This window comes from Pogona vitticeps, chromosome 1 (assembly GCF_051106095.1).
Source record: "Pogona vitticeps strain Pit_001003342236 chromosome 1, PviZW2.1, whole genome shotgun sequence".
NCBI classification, from domain to species: Eukaryota; Metazoa; Chordata; class Lepidosauria; order Squamata; family Agamidae; genus Pogona; species Pogona vitticeps.
In genome coordinates, this window is record NC_135783.1 from 28,989,091 (window position 1) to 29,006,655 (window position 17,565).

A 17,565-nucleotide genomic window follows, 5' to 3' on the forward strand; every position below is an offset into this window, starting at 1 on the left:
AGACTATGGTTACGTGCTTTGTATGCAGGACGTTGAACAGCATCTAGTGTTGCTCAGATCAATTTCGTACTAGACCAATCTTTGATCTTTGCTGCTGTTTGCATGCTTTTAAATTATATACCTGCTTCTTGGAAATTAAGCACTCTCTTTACAACTGCAGAAAGACTGATTTTGCAACACTGGATAGATGCCAACTAGAGGGGCTGGTCAGAAGAGCCAGCCTTTCACAGAGGGCTATGTGTTTTGTTTTTCTGGATGAGCACCGCCCCCTAGAGTCGAACACGACTGGACAAAAATTGTCAAGGGGAACCTTTACCTTTACCTATCCTCCATTTTTAATTTTTTTTTTTTTAAAAAAAATCTGAAATGCTTTTAAAAGACTGCTTCAAAATGAGGGGGGAACTATACTGTGGTTTCATAAACAAAGCCAGCCCATCATGTAATACAGAAATAAAACAAAGAGGCTTATGCCACAATAAAGCCAGCGTAATAATCATAACCATTTGCCAACAAGTCACTTCTAACATAGGGTGATCCTTTCCAGAGTTTTCTATATACTGTACTGTACTACACTGAGAGGTAATTTCCCATTCCCTTCTTCTGAAGGAGCCACCACCCTGGGACTGTGGCGCTTGCCGAAGGCCACACAGGCTGGCTCTAGTCATAGGAAGGGACAGTGGGGAGACTCGAACTCCCAACCTCTGGCTCCATAGCCAGAGACCTAACTCACTGAGCTATTGGGTTAGCTCAAATACATAATAATCTTTGAACAACGGAGTCCAGCCTCTATCAAACAGACACAGTGGGGAAACCGAACTCTCAAACTAAACCACTGAGCTACCCAACAGTTTATAGACAGTCCTGCTTAAGGCCTTGTACTAAGACTCCGCTACTTTCTGCCTCACACGAGCGCAAACCGCCTCAAACTCCCCGCCTCACACCGAAGGGGCGGGGCTTCTGACGGGGACCGATCAGACCGGCGCATGCGCGGATCGCCTACGCTTTCTGCCTTACCTTTATCCAGCTCCATGAGGGCAGAGTTGGCATCAAGCTCTTGTTCCCCATAGCCGGCATCGGCGAGGAAAGATTTGGAAGCTGAGGCCATGCTGTACCGTGTTATACAAGAGCTTCCGAGGGGAGGAAGGGAAAAGGTATCACGTATTGCTTCCCCTCCCCCGCCTACAAAAAACACACGAACTCCTCAACCCGCCGCGCTTCCCTGCCTGCTCAAGCGACAGCTACCACGCATGTGCAGACGCCACATTGCTTGCGGCGCCTGCGCCATTACGTTCCCGCCGTCGCGCTGGTAGTGAGCATGCGCTTCGCCCTTGCGAGGACGTTCTTCGTTTCAAAGGAAACGAGTGAGAACTAAGGGATAGGAGAACTGGGTACGCATGCGCAGTTGCAGAAAAGGGAGGCGCGTTCGTGGTTGGATCTGGCCAGAAAGGGAGGCTTGTAGGCGTGGCCTTCTTCCCGCGGGGGGGGGGAGAAACCAATAGAAAGGAGAAGGCGGAGTTTCGTGTCCTACGACATCCAATCGGTGAGCGCGAAATCACTTTGGCGCGTACTTCGTTCTGGCGGGAGTTTAGGCTAGCAAGAGAAAGTCTCTGCTGGGCTTCCGGCGAACGGTTCGTGGGGAGTCTGTCGGGTTGGGGGTCTGTCGTCGCCGCCACTATGCTGTGTCGCTCCCTGTTTCATCGGTGCCAGTCGGGGCCGCACGGTATGCGTTGAGGGAACGTGTGCTTGAATGGCGGGCGGGGGAGGGGACGAGACGGAGGAAATTTCGGACCCCTCCCCAAAGCTCCCAGTTTGCAGTCTCTAATTTTGAATTATGTTGTTGTGGAAACCGAGGTTTTTCTTCCTCTAACTTGGGAATGTTATGCATTTCGGGAGAGGGAAACGTCACTGTTTTGCACAACAGGCCCCCAAATTCCATGCCTCGTAAAAAAATTTTTTTTTAAATTGTGTTCTATTTATACTTCTCCACATCCCTTGCAGCCTCCGAACAAGTCTTGGGGGGTGTTTCTGCCCTTTCCCCTTTGCTCTGATGTAGATTAGCCTAAGAGATGGTAGGTGGTCTGTGGCCTCAGGTTGCCCTGTGTGCTGCATGGCGGAGATGAATGACCTGGTCGAAGTGCAACCACAGCACGCCATTCAGATTACTTACACCCCCAAGCTGTTAACCTTGTCTTGTTGCAGAGGGCAATTAAAGTGACATTTGGGGTGTGTCAGAATACAGGGATTACTGACTAAAAGACCTGGACCCCAACAAGGATGCATCAGCTGTATTGGAATCAAAGCAAACCTGACTCTCTTTTCCTTTATCCTCATCACTTGTTAGGCCTTGAGCTCCATTTTTATCAGGACTTAATAGAAGTATGTCTTTCATTCTTCCTCAGATCTGAAAAAAATATATGATGCTTTAATAATGGTTTTACCTGATTCTTTTGATTCTATAGGAAAAAAGAATCTTTTTAAGGCGTTCTGAAATGCAGAGGTGTGGGGACATACATACACAAAAGTATTGATCCAACTGGCTAGTTAGGGAGTATGATGACTTAGAAGGCATGTGATTGGAGCCTGCAGATATTTGAACACAGCTCTTGTTGTAATGGAGGAAATTCTTACAATTTCAGATGTCCTCCATTTCAGACTCTTATGTCTAGCCTGGGGATAAAACATGGGAAGAAAAAACAAATGGAAAGAAGTTATAATAGAAGCACAACACCCCTGCTGGAAACTGTTGCAAAGCTGATACGCCCTGCCATACTGTGCCTTCTTTCTTTGAAGCTGGTTCTGTTAATTCAGTTATACTGGCAAATATACCGTGTTCCCCCGAAAATAACACAGGGTCTTATATTAATTTTTGCTCCTAAAATGCATTAGGGCTTATTTTCAGGGGATGTTTTATTTTTTTCATGTACAACAATCTACATTTATTCCAATATAGTCATGTCATCTTCTGGTTGCTACACAATGTTGGAGGGCGGGGTTTCACTTAACTGGGGGTTATTAAAAATAAATAAATAAAATAAATTATTTTTGAGGTACGGCTTATATTACGAGCATCCTGAACAATCATACTAGGTCTTATTTTTGGGCAAACAAGGTACATGTCAGGAACACCTCTGCGCTGTGTTAGCTCCTCTTTCTGCAACACATGACTTGGAGTGTGACAGCAAAGCCATTGTCCTCTTGACCTATACCTAAAACTGGAAGATGCAAAGACAAGGGAAAAGCAAGACTGAACTTGATTCAGAATAGTCTTTGAGTTAACATGCATTTATGGTAAGAAATGGGAAGAGGCATTGACTGCGTTGAAAATGCAATACAGGCACATGTGCTGTGAATATGCAAACAGATCTTTTACTATAGGATAGTTTACCCTTAAACAATAGAAATAAAGTGACAGGTGCCAATTCTTGTAAACTTTGTTGTAGTGTTTTGTTGCTTGACTTTCAAAAGAGCAGAGCCTAGAAGCCCATTTTAAGTTATTGTTTCATTTTAGGTCTGCTGTCAAGGCTTTCCTTACACCATCTTTTAGAAAGTTATTGCTGTACTACAGAAGATGATCATCCTTCCTATGGAGAAATGGGAATGCCAGTTCCTCCTTTTGGCTGCACATTTTCAACAGGTAACGGAAGTTATAAAGGTCTGCCACACAAACAGACTAAACGCTGCTGTATCTTGCTACTTTATTTTGAAATCCACTTTGTTGTTTCCACGCTGCTATGTAATATTTGGTTTTTATAGTACGTTATGCATTTGTCCTGTCAGGTAGGTACATTGCACTTTACAGAATATAATCCTAGCAATTACGTGAACACAATTCCTTGTTTTCAGCTCCAGACGTGGAACACATCCTTGCTGTTGCAAATGAAGAAGGATTTGTTAGGCTGTATGATACACATGCCTGTACAAGCAGCAAGCAAGTTTTCAGAGGTAAATGGAAAAGTTTAACTTGGAATTGAACTAGGTACTGGATTGCCCTTTGATTAGATAATTGTCAGTTCTTAACGAAAACAAATAAAATTTCAATACAGTTGTGCCCTGCTTAATGATTACCTTGTTAAACGACAAATTTACGATATTTTTTTGCTATTGTGATCGATGTTCCTATGGGCTTTTTTCATTTGACAACAATCAGTTCCCTGCTTTGGGAATCGATTGTTTGCTTAACAATGATTTTAAAACAGCTGATCAGTGGGTCGCAAAATGGCTGCCTGCTGTGCAAAATGGCTCCCCCGCTGTTTTCAGCATTGATTGCTCACTTTACAAGCACTGGAAAATTGCTGCCTTATGCAGGATCTTCAGAGGACGATGAGGTATTTCACCCATTAGAACGCATTAACCGGTTCCTAATGCATTCTAATGGGTTTTTTAATTTTGCTTGACAATGATTTCGCTTAATTTGAACGGAATGGATTATCGTCATCAAGCGAGGCACCACTGTACTCGAAAGGCTGTAAAAGAGGTCTATTTGTATGCATTTTTTGTAACTCTAGTTTGCTTTATGAATGGGTAGCTTGTCACCATTCAGATATCATTAAACTGCAACTCCGATGATATCTCATCACTGGCCATGTTGACTAGGGTTTGTTGGGAATTGTAATTCAATAACATTTCAAGGAACATCTCAATAATATCACAAGTTGCCTTCCTCACCCTACACACTGCAGAGCTAAACTTTTGATGAATGTGACCTCTGGATTTTTTTGATTTAGAACTCTGCTCATCACAAGTCACTGGTAAGCACTTCTGAGAATTGTAATCCCCGAAGATCTGGAGGGTTACATTTGCTCACCCCTGTTTTGGAGGGGTATAGTCCAGTGCCTTGCCCCACTTCATTCTTTTTCATTCCTGCTCTGCAGTTGTGTTTCCCTTCTGCTAAACCTCCATGACAAGCTGAAAGCTCTTTTGCAAGCTTGGAGAAAATACTTCAGAAATTTATATTCTGCTCCAGTAGGGTTGATGCTGTATGCTGTAGTAGGGACGTGGTGGCGCTGTGGACTAAACCGCAGAAGCCTGTGCTGCAGGGTCAGAAGACCAAGCAGTCGTAAGATCGAATCCACGCAACGGAGTGAGCGCCCGTCGCCTGTCCCAGCTCCCGCCAACCTAGCGGTTCGAAAGCATGCAAATGCAAGTAGATAAATAGGGACCACTTCGGTGGGAAGGTAAACAGCGTTCCGTGTCTAAATCACACTGGCCATGTGACCACGGAAAGATTGTCTTTAGACAAACGCTGGCTCTATGGCTTGAAGAGCAGGATGAGCGCCGCCCCCTAAAGTCGGACACGACTGGACAAAAAAATTGTCAAGGGGAACCTTTACCTTTACCTTTAGGGTTGATGCTATTATATTTGGAACTAATATATGCCCCTTTTCCCCCATCAGAGTGGCAGGCTCACTCAAATGCTGTTTTTGATCTTGCATGGATGCCCAGGGAACATAAAATTGTGAGTAAACTAATATGATTCTTTGCCTATGTGCTACAGGTTTAAGAGTGCCCCCCTTTTTTTCTTGCTACTCCAGTAAGAACAGCCTAGCAAGTCAGCCATGTGGATAAAGGTTTATTTTCCTTTATCTCACCTTGTGATACATTCTTCACCATGTCTTCTATGATTCAGGAAAGCCAAGGGAAAAAGCACTGCTTTGATGGAATATTAAAAATTGGAGGTGTAGACAGTGTGATAATTTGGAATTCTCTTTCAAGACATTTACCGATATCTTGACTGTACTTATATTTTTTTAGAAATTGAATAGGCAAGATGAGAAACTGTGTGGCTAGGGTCTATGAATGATTGGTATATCTTGTGGCTTGTATACCTTTTAAGCTGGTTCTGGTTCTTTAGAATAACTCCACCCACATCAGATGTTTTGGAGTTCAATTAGCAGCTTTTATTTTTAAAACTAAAACCAAGGACTGGAAGTTGCAGGGACACATGTCTGTTCCACATGAGTACAAGGCCTGTAATGATGTGAGCTGTTTGACATTGAAAAATACTTCCTTGGGTTTTTATTTATTTATTTTTGGCAATAGTTCAGTATGTAGAGTGTGTAGAAAGAGTGGCCATCTCTCAAACATACTGAAGCATGTTCTCAATTGAAGAGAGAGTTAAACTGGATGACTTCCAAAATCCTTTTTTCTTTTGATTCTACAAGGATATTGTCTTGCACACTGAATATTGGGGTGTGTTATGCATATGTCCATTATCTTTCAATCCTACACCTTCCTCTCAGTCCATCTGTATACCTGCTTTGTAAGGCTGCAGTTCTGTAGGCTCTTACTTGGTTGTATATTCCACTGATCTTGTAGGAACCTTGGGGGCAGTGGTTAAACTAGTGGTGCAGTCAAGTCTCTGCACACAGCCTGATTTCAGTTCCAATGGGCTCAGGTAGCAAGCTCAGTTAACTCAGCCTTCCATCCTTCCAAGGTAGATAGACTGAGAACCCAGCTTACTGTGGCAGGAAGCAATTTGTAGCCTGCATAATTAAAAACTAAACCACCCAGAGAGTGCTTAAAGTGCTATGGGGCAATATATAAACAACATGCTTTGCTTTGATCTGGTTGGATTTATTTCTGAGAAAAAGTATAGCTTTATCTGACGATTTGCACCATTTTGGGGTGACACATACAGTTGCCATCAGAAGAGCTCCTGCCACAATTCACTTATAGACTCCAGGCTTCCACAGGATTTCTTCTCTTTTGGTGTGAAAAGGACTGAAATGGTGTTTGTCTTCTCTAAGGTTACTGCTTCAGGAGACCAGACTGCTAAAGTATGGGATGTAAGGACTGGTGAACTACTCGGAGTGTGCAAAGGACACCAGTGCAGCCTCAAGTCAGTGGCTTTCTCTAAATTTGAGAGAGGTAAATATTAATATGGTCATCTAGAGTGACTCTCAGTACGAACTTAATTGACATAAAAAACAATGGAACTGAGGGAAGGTCCCTTAATGCCAAGTTCGGCTGTGGCTGCACCAAGTGTTCTGTGACGGAATCTCTGCTTGTGCAACAAGGGTTCTGAAGGGCTAGATGAAGCCTGTCTCTCAGTCCCAGCTGCTTGCCCTCCACACCACTCATGCTGTTCTGCATTGCAATTAGACTTAGAAGAAAAAGCCTCCACTTGTGTCAGTGACGGTTCTTTGGAGAAAAAAAAAAGCTAATTGCAGTCTATGGAACAGCAGAGAGATTACAGCACTTGGGGTGGATTGTTTGTTATGTATATGCCGCCTTTCCCGCCATAGGACACCCAAGATGGCTTGTAATGGTTAAGGCTATAATCACAGATTTAAATACAGTACACTTTTCACTTCTCAACAGCAACACACTGAAAATTGTTGCCGCTCCCCACGGCAGCTGGCTATTTAAGGCTCCTCTGTGAGTACCAAAGGAGAGAATTAATCTGATAATTAGCCATTTTATTCTCCAACAGCTTTCTTTCCCCCTCTTCATACTATAGATCTACCTGAATCACCTGACATAGCCAGCAGGAACGACTGAGGGGCCTAACGCCAAGACATGCCTGGAAAGAAAGAACAAGAAACCGGGCCTTCTTGGCAGTGGCCCCTCGGCTATGGAACAGCCTCCCAACATAAATCTATCTGGCACCCTTTCTGGGTGTTTTTAAAAGCCATTTAAAAACTTGGCTCTTTAGGCAGGCCTTCCCTCCAGTCAATTAACCGATCTTTATTCTTTGTTTTCTGAGTTATTTCATCTCAGCAATGTTTTAGAAATAAGTGTTAAAGTTATGTTGTATTGGATGATTTTATGATGTTTGCTACGTTATTATGTTTTTTATCATGTGTGTAAGCTGCCCCGAGTAGACTTTGTCTGGGGGGGGTGGGGCGGGGTAAAATCTAATAAAAGTAAAAGTTAAAAAAAAGTAGTATATATATGTTTATTTAAATATATATATTTAAAACATCCATGCACATCTTTGGAGGTTTTTTTTAAAAGCCTCATTATGGATCTAGACTGGTGGCTGAGGGGAGACTAAAGGCAGAGAGACCTTCATGAATGGCATTCTGTATTGCCTGCTTAAAAGAACAGCCCTGCTTGTATATTTAACAGCTGTGTTCTGCACTGGAGGAAGAGATGGAAACATCATGGTCTGGGACACTCGGTGCAATAAGAAAGGTATGCTTATTTCTCCCCACCTCTTCCAATTTTAAGACATAACTGATTGGCTCTAGATCACCCAGTGAAGTATATGAGGGACTTCAACATGGGTCATCTCTTTTTAACTCTAGTTAAAAACTCTAGTTAAAAAGATACTGTTTGCTACAGTTTAATCATTCCCCCTCCTTACTGGGGTATCTACGTAGCCCTAATTAATCCATTTTGGTGTGCTGCTACAGTGCAGTAAGAGTTTTTTTTTAAAGAGTACTGTTTTCAAAACTGCCTTTCAGATGGATTTTACAGACAAGTGAAACAAATAAGTGGAGCCCACAACATATTAGATAAGCAGACGCCATCCAAACTAAAGAAGAAAAAGCAGAATGTGAGAGGGCTTGCTCCTTCAGTGGTAAGGATTTGGAAGCTGAGGAATATTTGACTTCATGTTGCTTTTAGAAAGGTGCCATTCTATGTGGTTCTGCATCCCTCATCCCATGATGCTGAGATCTGCCAAGACCAGAAACTAAAACAATGGGAATAGGAAATGCTGAGCTGGTGCCAAGGAAGAACAAACGCCAGGCAGCAGACCCACACGACCTTTGACATTACCTATCCTCCCAGGGGAGCAGACAGAGAAGCAATGCTTTTTAAAAAATAAAATCTTAGAACCCTTCCTAAATGATTACGTTCAGTTTGGTACACGAAGTTCACTCATCACCCCTTTCTTTTAGGGTGATGCGTGAACATAGCAGCAAAGACCTCTGGCTGAGGAGCATCCTGTATTTAATAAATATATAGGTATGTGATTGTTGTGTTTCCCTGAGTGTAGATGTGTTTGGTGTGATTCACATGTGAGAGAAATCAACCCCTTTTGTGTGTAGTTGCTTTCTTTCACACGTGGATCACACCAAACATCTTACCTTTAGGAGAAGAGAACAGTCACATACCTATATATTTATTAAATACAGGATGCTCCTTGGCCAGAGGTCTGCCTATTATGTTGTTTTCCTAGAGGTTGAACCCGGAACTTCGTACATCCAGATGCTTTGCAACTGATTTGCTCCATCTTTTCCCATCTCCATGACTATTCTACCTCTGATAGCTCACCTCAGCCTTAGTCTATCTTTTCACACGTGTTCTCCTGCCCTCTAAAATGTTTGAACATCCCATCTGAATCTTAGACACAGTCCCTGTAGTTTGTGAATTTGACAACACTGAGCATCCAGGCTTATACAGATGTTATGTTGATGCAACTTTGTCCCCCCTGCCTGCCCCCTGGTCCCACTTGCTCTTAAGATTAGGCAGCAGTTTCAAAGGACAGTCTAAAATCTGTTCAGCCTTGACCAATAAAGTAAAAGCTGTTGCATCTTAAAACTACAAGGGTGTCTGTTGTCACAGAGATACCCAGTATGGTGTGTAATGGATAAAGTAACGGACTAAGATGCAGGAGGTCTGGATGCGAATCTCTGCTCAGCCATGGAAACTGACTAGGGGAGTGGAACTGGTAAAACCTCTCCTTAAATATCTCGTTTATCTTTAAAGCCTCACTAGGGTTGCTGTAAGTCAGTTCTGACTTGACTGCACATAACAACTGGCATCATATATGAGAATTGGTGCACCTTTCCTCTCTTGTGGGCTAGTACTTTTTTGGGATTGTTTGTATGGCCAATAGCACTATCTTATGCATCTTTATTAAGGGGTCAGATGGGGCTTAAGGGTAAGATTGCAGCCTGAACTACTGTACCTTGCTTTCATTTGTGTTCTGCATCTTACTATAGTCTGAAGAACTGTGATACAACCATTGTTCCTTTGGTGTTAGTAAAAGAATGCTGTTTTGGTAGATGCAGAACAGAGGAAACAGTATTTACTGAAAACTGTGTTTATATGGAACATTTAATCAGTCTGAAATTGCATTACCTACTTTGCCATAGCATTAGCTTGTTTTTTCCATTTCTTTGTTAAAGGACTTCCAACAGAGTGTGACAGTGGTGTTGCTTCAGAATGAACACACCTTGATTTCAGCAGGAGCAGTTGATGGGTAAGGAGGCCATTCTCTTAACAAACACCTGTTACCTCCTCTACTCAAGGGGTGGAATGTAGAGATGGGTGCTTCATACGAAGCACAAAGTGTGACATCGCAGGTGATGTGCTGGGCCATCTCACACCCCGCCAGCCACCCTTCTTTGCGCACCGCTGGGGCCCTGTGCACTCCAATCCAGCCAGGCGCCCGGCCAAGCCGGCCCCACCTTAGGTAGCCAACCACTTCATTGAGGAGGTGGGGCAGGGATTCTCCTTGGAGAGGCAGGGCTGGATTGGCTGGGCTGCTGGCTGGTTTGGAGTGCTGCCAGAGAAAAAGAACCCCAATGTTGCACGAAGCAGGGTGAGTGGCTCGGCCAACTGGGGAGATGAGATGGGCCAGTACAAAGCGCCCAACTCTAGCGGACTATAATGGGAACCTCACCAGACCAGCTCCATTTCTTCACCAGATATCTCTCCTCTGTAGAGCCTGTAACTTTGTGACAGGAACTAAGGTATACTTCAAGACAGTGTCATAGGATGGGGCTGAATCTGTCTCTATCTAGGAGTGTGTTCTTTGGCTTTAACTAAATCATACAAATAGCAGCACTGAAATAAGCCAAGCCTTCATAAGTAAAATGATGTGGAAATATGGAAGGATGAAGATAGACATACTACAAGAGGACTTACCCATTTACAACTAACCTAGCAAATAATGCATAATAAACAGGTTTTTTCCTCTCCCACGTTCTCATAGTTCTGCCTGGCATTCATGAATGCACATTGTTGCTGCCTTCTCTTGTTTAGCAAACTGTCCACAGCTATAAAGTGAGGCAGCTGCCCATGCATTAGCTGTTTTATTTATTTCTTATATTAAACAGAGTGAGAAAGTGTGTTACGGGCACTCACCTTAACTGGTACGAGAAATTTCAGACAGGCAGAAGCCACGTTGCTCAATCCCATTGTGAACAAAGTTTCTCTTGTTTCTTTTCGTCCTAGTCGGTAATATGGTCCACAACATTTTTAACCTTTTTATTTAAAATGTAGTTACATTTTATTAATAACAATAAATGGAGTGCGTTAATGGACAAGCCTGGCAGTTTTGAAATTATCTTGTATTTTAAAGCACTTCATATAAAACTCAGATTAGTTGTATCCTAGCTATTTCAAGATTAATCTTTGTCAAGTAATTTTTCTTAACTATGTGTGTGAGATGTTATCTTTCACTGATTTACAAACAGCACAGTAAAATAAAACCACAACACACATAATAATCTAAACCAATTATGTTGTAAATTTACTTTTTGGCTGTACAAGTTAAGTCAAAATAAAACTGATTAATTCTGTTTCTGCTAATAAATATAGTATTGACTCTTTGTTTTGTTTCCCTTGAACTTAGGGCAGTTTTCATTATAACCCTGCAAGTCTCTAACCAGTACAACACACTGGTTCTTGTTGAGATTTTGTATGGTCCAGCTATGGGTGTTAGATTTAGAAGACAAACATTCATGTACCAAGGAAACACGTTATTTAATCCCACTAAGGAAGCAGGGAAGGGTGTGGAGGGGAGTCAGTTGTTCAGAGGATTCAGTGATTCTGCTCTAGTTTGCACTGGATGTACACCTAGCGGAACCCAAAAGTTTGCATATTGATTCACTTGTGTCTGTTTAAGCCATGCTTCCCCAGCTGTGTGTCACCATACTGGCTGCGGCTGATGGGAAGCATAGTCCAACACATCTGGAAGTGTATCTGGTTGGAGAAGGTTTGTTGGTTCAGCAGAGTTTTTGAGTAAGTTCAGGACAAAGAAGGGGCAGGCAGCACAATGAATCTTCCTACTTTGCACGGGACTATGAAGCAAGGGGTACAGCATCTTCCCCTCCCAGATACTCAGACCTAGTATGTTGTTTCTCTAATCATGGGATGGTTCCATTTTCCTTAGGTATCAGCAACTGTAGCTACAGTTTAGTATAGAATGTGCAGTCTGCCTAATACATATTGGAGATGAGGAGTCCTGTCAGTGAGCTGACACTTAACATATGCCTCTACTAGTTCATTTAAAAGAAAACGTTTGTTTCTGATGATGTAAGTTTAATTGCTATAATTCTGGATGTGCTGAGAGCTCATAAAATCACCAGCGTTGCTGCCGAGTCAGGTAATTGTTCTTGTTACTTGTTCTTACTAACTTGATTTCAGGCATATTCTAACCATTGATTGGTGTGCATGTTACAAATGAGACTGAAGTATGATATGGAATGTTCTGACTCAATTTCAGAGTAATCAAGATATGGGACCTGCGCAAGAACTACACTGTGTATCATCAGGATCCAGTGCCATCCAGGTCTTTCAGCTACCCTGGGACCTGCACACGTAAACTTGGTAGGACATAATGTTTTGTTGAAAAAAGGAAGGGACCAATGTTCTTCCACATCAAAGTTTTATAGTTCCTTTGTTTACCTTCTGTCTCTTAAAATTCAATTCATAGAATCATAGAATGGTGAAGTTGGAAGGGGTCTCTAAGGTCATCAAGTCCAACCTCCTGCTCGATGCAGGAATACATATCAAAGGATATCTGCCAGGTGGTTGTCTTCAGTAAACCTCTGGTTTATGAATATGGGATGTTGTGCTTCCATATCCATGATTGAGAAAGTCAGGAAATGGCACCAAATTGTGCCCATATTGCTAGCAGGAAAAAAGATGCCAAGCTTTATATAACAAAGAGCAGACCGAACAACACCAATTGTAGTAGTCAAGATGGTCTACAGCAGTGGTTCTTAACCTTTGTTACTCAGATGCTTTTGAACTGCAACTCCCAGAAACCCCAGTCAGCACAGCAGGTGGTGAAGGCTTCTGGGAGTTGCAGTCCAAAACTCCTGAGTAACCCAAGGTTAAGAACCAGTGGTCTACAGGACTATCTTCTGCTCACTACCATCCACAAAGTGACACCACGCAAGGGAAAATCCCAGAAGTGGACTTCTTTTTTTCATCAGTTAACTACTTCTTACTCAGCACAAAGCAATTGTCAGGGCTGCTTTTCAACCATTGTGAAACCAAGTTTGGTCTTTTCAATACATGTATTTGATCTGTTTTAAATTAGCAGATAGAAAAGGTTGCCAGTGCTTTTACAAATTCATAACTTGAATACTGTTAGCCCAAATGTCCCCAAATTCGGTACAGAACAAAAGCAGACTGTCTGCTACATGTGTTCTAAATTTGGTGTTTATCCAAGATCCATTGTCAAAGTTACAATTTTTTGTTTGGGGTTGCCTTATAGAACGCTGCTTTGCTCTGCTGCAGAATATCTATTGCACTCTCATGCAGCAATAATAGCTGAAATCCTGTTATGTAGGTATGTACAGTAGTAGTATAGATTTTGGAGGCAAACTTCCCCTTGTTAAGAGATCACTGAAGACATTAAAAGTCACGGAAAGTCACACAACTCAGTATGCAAGAATGCCTGTGATGATTTCTTAACATAAAGCTATTCACCTAAAGTTGTTCTGTTTGTATTAGGGCAGCATAACTAAGCAAGAAGATTTGGGCAAATATCTCCTTTGCATTTGGAAATTACAGTTGTACTTCTGGTTGAGACTGTGTGTAGATCTAGGGGTTTTGATACAGAAACTGACCTAGTTCCTTCTGAGGACCCTCTGTTCTCCCTAAGGGGAGCTATAGGAGAGGAACTCTTGTTTGTCGCCAGTGCTGAGGACGGGGTATGCTTTATGGTCACAGAGTCCTGTGGGGAGACTGAAAAGAAAAACAGGAGAAGGGAATGAAATGAAGCATAGTTTCCTAGGACCGGCAGAATCAGCCATGTTCTGTGGGTGAACATTTTCTTACAAGTCCCGCTCACTTTTTTCCTTAAAACTTCTCAAGAGGCAGATGGTTGATGGTACTTAAATAGAGAACTTCCTTTCTTCCAGGTTATTCTAGTCTTGTTCTGGACTCCACTGGTACCTGCTTATTCGCTAACTGTACTGATGACAACATATACATGTTCAGTTTGCTTAGTCTGAAGACCACTCCAGGTAAGGAAGGTAGAGCTGAAAAATATTTGTCCATAACGTTAGGCACAAGCTATACTTAGGAAGATCTGACACATGTAATTATTATGACTGGTTTTGCCTAGCAGTACAATTGTATCCAGGTTTCCTGGAAATAAAGCCTTTCTATATTTACTTAAGTATTTATTTTGTTTAAATTTTTTAATTTAATGTAAGATGGCTCACATAATTAAAAGACAGTATTTCTAGTTAACAACAATGAATATACAAATAGCAAAAAGGATAAAATGAATACCATACTTAACACAGCACCAAAAGCACATTCAAAACAGTAAGGCACAACAATCCATTTAAAAACCCTAGACAGGTATCCAGTCACTAAGGGAAAGCTTACCTGAAGAGGAAGATCTTCACCTGCTTGTGAAGGACAAGCAACAGAGAAGGACCTCCTCAAACACACCTGTAAAGGTGTTGGGAGCAAGAGAAGGACGAGCAGGCTCATAAAGGAAGATGCGGTTCTTGAGATAGCTTGGGCCCAAGCCATTTAGGGCTTTATAGGTTAGAACCAGTACTTTGGATTGTGCCTGGAAATGGATTGCTTTAACAGTTGTCTACATTTATCTATATACAGCGTGCATTGTTGTCTAATCTGCTTTTAAAGCCATAGATTTTAGTGGTTATCACTGTAGTTTGTGATGGTGAATTCCATACTTTAGCTTTGTATAATGTGAAGAGATTAGGGTTTCCCACCCTGCCACCTTCTTTAGATCTCGGTGTTTTTGAGTATTCTCTGTAGAATCTACTCAGGCCACCAGGGAGCAGCAAATACTGAGTGCCTGACTTAAATAACTTTTAAAAAGCAGGTGCTGCTATGTTTCACTTCATACTTCATCTGATTCTAGTCTCTCTTGCAGCCTGAAAAGCTTGTAGAATATTAGCATCTTTCTCCCCTTTTTGAGGAAATTGTGTGACAGTGAAACTTCACAGGAACCGGGCTACACTCCAGCTGTTTTACCTCATATTGTACACTGTAATTCCATGTAGTTGGGCAAAAATTGGCAAGGACCAATGAGTTTGTTGACATTTATAGATTATTCCAAAGGCAATTTTTATAAAAATTATCAGTGCCTTGAGGAAGTGGAGAGGGAAGGAGCATGTGGGCCAGGAAATGTAACCCACCACATCTGGAAGATGTCAGGTTGGAGGGAACTAAGTCAGAAGAATGTACAGGACCTTGAAAAACAGGGGAACACCCATTCCTGCCAACTGTGGAGGCTTTATAGCTTTTAGGTGCTAGTATTTGGCTGGTTATCCTCTCTGGCAATTGATCTCAGATCAACATGATCTCGGAGCCTGGAAAAAATAATTTCCCAAGCTACTTCTCAAAGCTGGATCTTGGCTTTTTTTTTCCCTCTTGCTGCTTTTTCTCATTCTTAATACTTTTTTTTCCTTTTGGTGTTAATCTTCCTATTCTCTTGGCTGAACTGTACGGCCAAATAAATGGTGGTATGTGCTCTAGCTCTGTTTAGTAAGGGAACACATGCAGCTTATTGTCAACTCCTGTTTTAAGTGGGTTATGACTGCCTTGGAAACAAGCCCAGGAAAACTATGAGCCCACCCACACCTAACTTTGTTAATTTTCAGTGGCAAGTTTTTTTTTAAAGAATTGTTTCTGTTTCTGAACTATTTGGAGAGTATTTTTAATTGCTAAAGAGAGAGAGTTTATTTGTCATCAATATTAAAGCTGAGAGCCCCTGCTTCTATTGCTAAAGGTCGTCTTGAACTATCTTGTAATTTGGTACATTTATACAAAGATCATCTAAGCCCAGTGAGCTTACTGGCATTTACTGACCATTCCAAAGGCATTTTTAGTATAACCCTCAAAACACTGAGGATTCTAAGCCCAAATTCCCAATTATGCTGGGTTTCTGGAGGGAGAGCACTTGACCTGAACTTTTGTACCTTGCCCAAACAGAGCACCATCTTAATCTCCTGAACTGATGTTAGGAAGAAGGGCAAAGAGGATATCTTCACATTTGGTGCCTGGAAAAGATGGTTGGCAGTCCTCTCTTAGACATTATGGAACAGCATCTTGGTGTATTTATATCAAAGGCTTGGACTTGGTACTCAGACCCAAAGACTTACCAACATCCCTGACAATTATCCAACCTAGTCCATGTTCTCCCATCTTTTCTTCAAAGCTCATTCAGAATCAAGTACTTATCAGAAAACGTAGCTAGGTAATATTTTGTTTTAAACAGGCATGGTCCTCATCCTATGTGCCGCTGTGCATATTTTTAAAATCTACATTTTTGGGGAGAGTGCAGATCAGTATGCAAGCTTTTGCGTTCAAGTGTGGGAGGTGTAAATTGGATATACCCTCTGGTTAAAAAAAATGACCCGAAAATAATTTCTCACCCATTACCTAATAGGCATTTTCTGTAACATTTTGTGATAAGGCTGAGGATGTTCCTGTTCCACCTCCATAGTCAACCCAGACTGCTGTGCCTCTGCACGTAGTTCTCCCCGTTAGGGACAGGCACTTCCAGTTCTTGGCATCCCAAGAGCCTCAACTATTTGGAGCAGTCGTTCTAAGGCGTAGTAGATCAGATGGGCTATTACGGAGTCCTTAAAAATAGCTGAGTGACCCCTGTCACCAAGCTGGTGTACATCCTCCTTGTGAAATCAGATGCCACTTGCAGGAAAGAAGATGAGCTGCAGCTTCCCCAAAGTGCTCGATGCAAAAGATTTAAGGAGACAGCCACAACGACAGGGTTTGGAGGCATAGACTCTGAACTGAATCTGTGCTGCAAGGAATATAAGGTAGCTGATCAAATAGAAAGGAAAAGCAATGGGATAATTAAAAAAAAAACTTTCTCTAAGCTGTTCTGGCAACCTGTTGAAAGGCAAGTTCGGTACATCCCCTATTTTTTTAAAAGACATTTTTATCTTCTGATATTCTGCAGATGAAACTTTTTTTTTCAGATCTTGGAACCAGAGATTAGCATGCGGGCCTGCTGGGCCACTGGGAACAGATAGATTTATACCCCTATACTGAAGCACGCTCAACTTGGGGCAAGGAGTGTAATCACTGCGAAGGCAAAAAGAAATGAAATGTGAATTTCTAAAGAGAATCAAGTTCCGTTAAAGTTTCTGGAGCTTGTTTAAGTCAGACTTTTGGGATTGTGAGATTATTGCTTGAAAAGTGAACAAACTCGGGGCAGGTTTTATGACTGCCAAGGTCTGCTTCTGTTCACTATGTGTGGTGGGTAAAAATCAATAATTTTTTTCAAAATCAAATTGATTTTAAGTCATAATTTTTTTAAAAAAATGTTTTTTTAAAAAATGATGTTTTTTAATTTAAATTGTTTTTAAAAAGCAAATCCACCCTTATGGTCTAGTGCAAGTTGTGAGCCACAGTTAGAGCAGACCC

The 17,565-nt window shown here is 41.9% G+C and overlaps 2 protein-coding genes across 5 annotated transcripts in view; one reads left to right on the forward strand and one right to left on the reverse strand.

Annotated features, from left to right (window-relative positions):
• The window catches only part of INTS7 (integrator complex subunit 7), a 62,353-nt gene extending 61,206 nt beyond the window's left edge, over positions 1-1,147 (reverse strand). For both annotated transcript variants that reach the window (XM_078382944.1, XM_020794634.3), the window contains exon 1: positions 1,015-1,147. In XM_078382944.1, the coding sequence (XP_078239070.1) occupies positions 1,015-1,105 (91 nt within the window). In that variant the 5' untranslated portion in view covers positions 1,106-1,147. The remainder of the gene's footprint in view (positions 1-1,014) is intronic.
• Positions 1,015-17,565, forward strand: part of DTL (denticleless E3 ubiquitin protein ligase adapter) — a 34,707-nt gene continuing 18,156 nt past the window's right edge. The window contains exons 1-10 of one of the 3 annotated variants that reach the window (XM_072990054.2): positions 1,015-1,151; positions 3,509-3,634; positions 3,844-3,942; positions 5,394-5,455; positions 6,747-6,867; positions 8,071-8,136; positions 8,409-8,524; positions 10,080-10,153; positions 12,404-12,507; positions 14,052-14,156. In XM_072990054.2, coding sequence (XP_072846155.2) covers positions 3,592-3,634; positions 3,844-3,942; positions 5,394-5,455; positions 6,747-6,867; positions 8,071-8,136; positions 8,409-8,524; positions 10,080-10,153; positions 12,404-12,507; positions 14,052-14,156 — 790 coding nt within the window. In that variant the 5' untranslated portion in view covers positions 1,015-1,151; positions 3,509-3,591. The other 2 variants (XM_072990053.2, XM_020794597.3) reach the window with 2 other exon arrangements.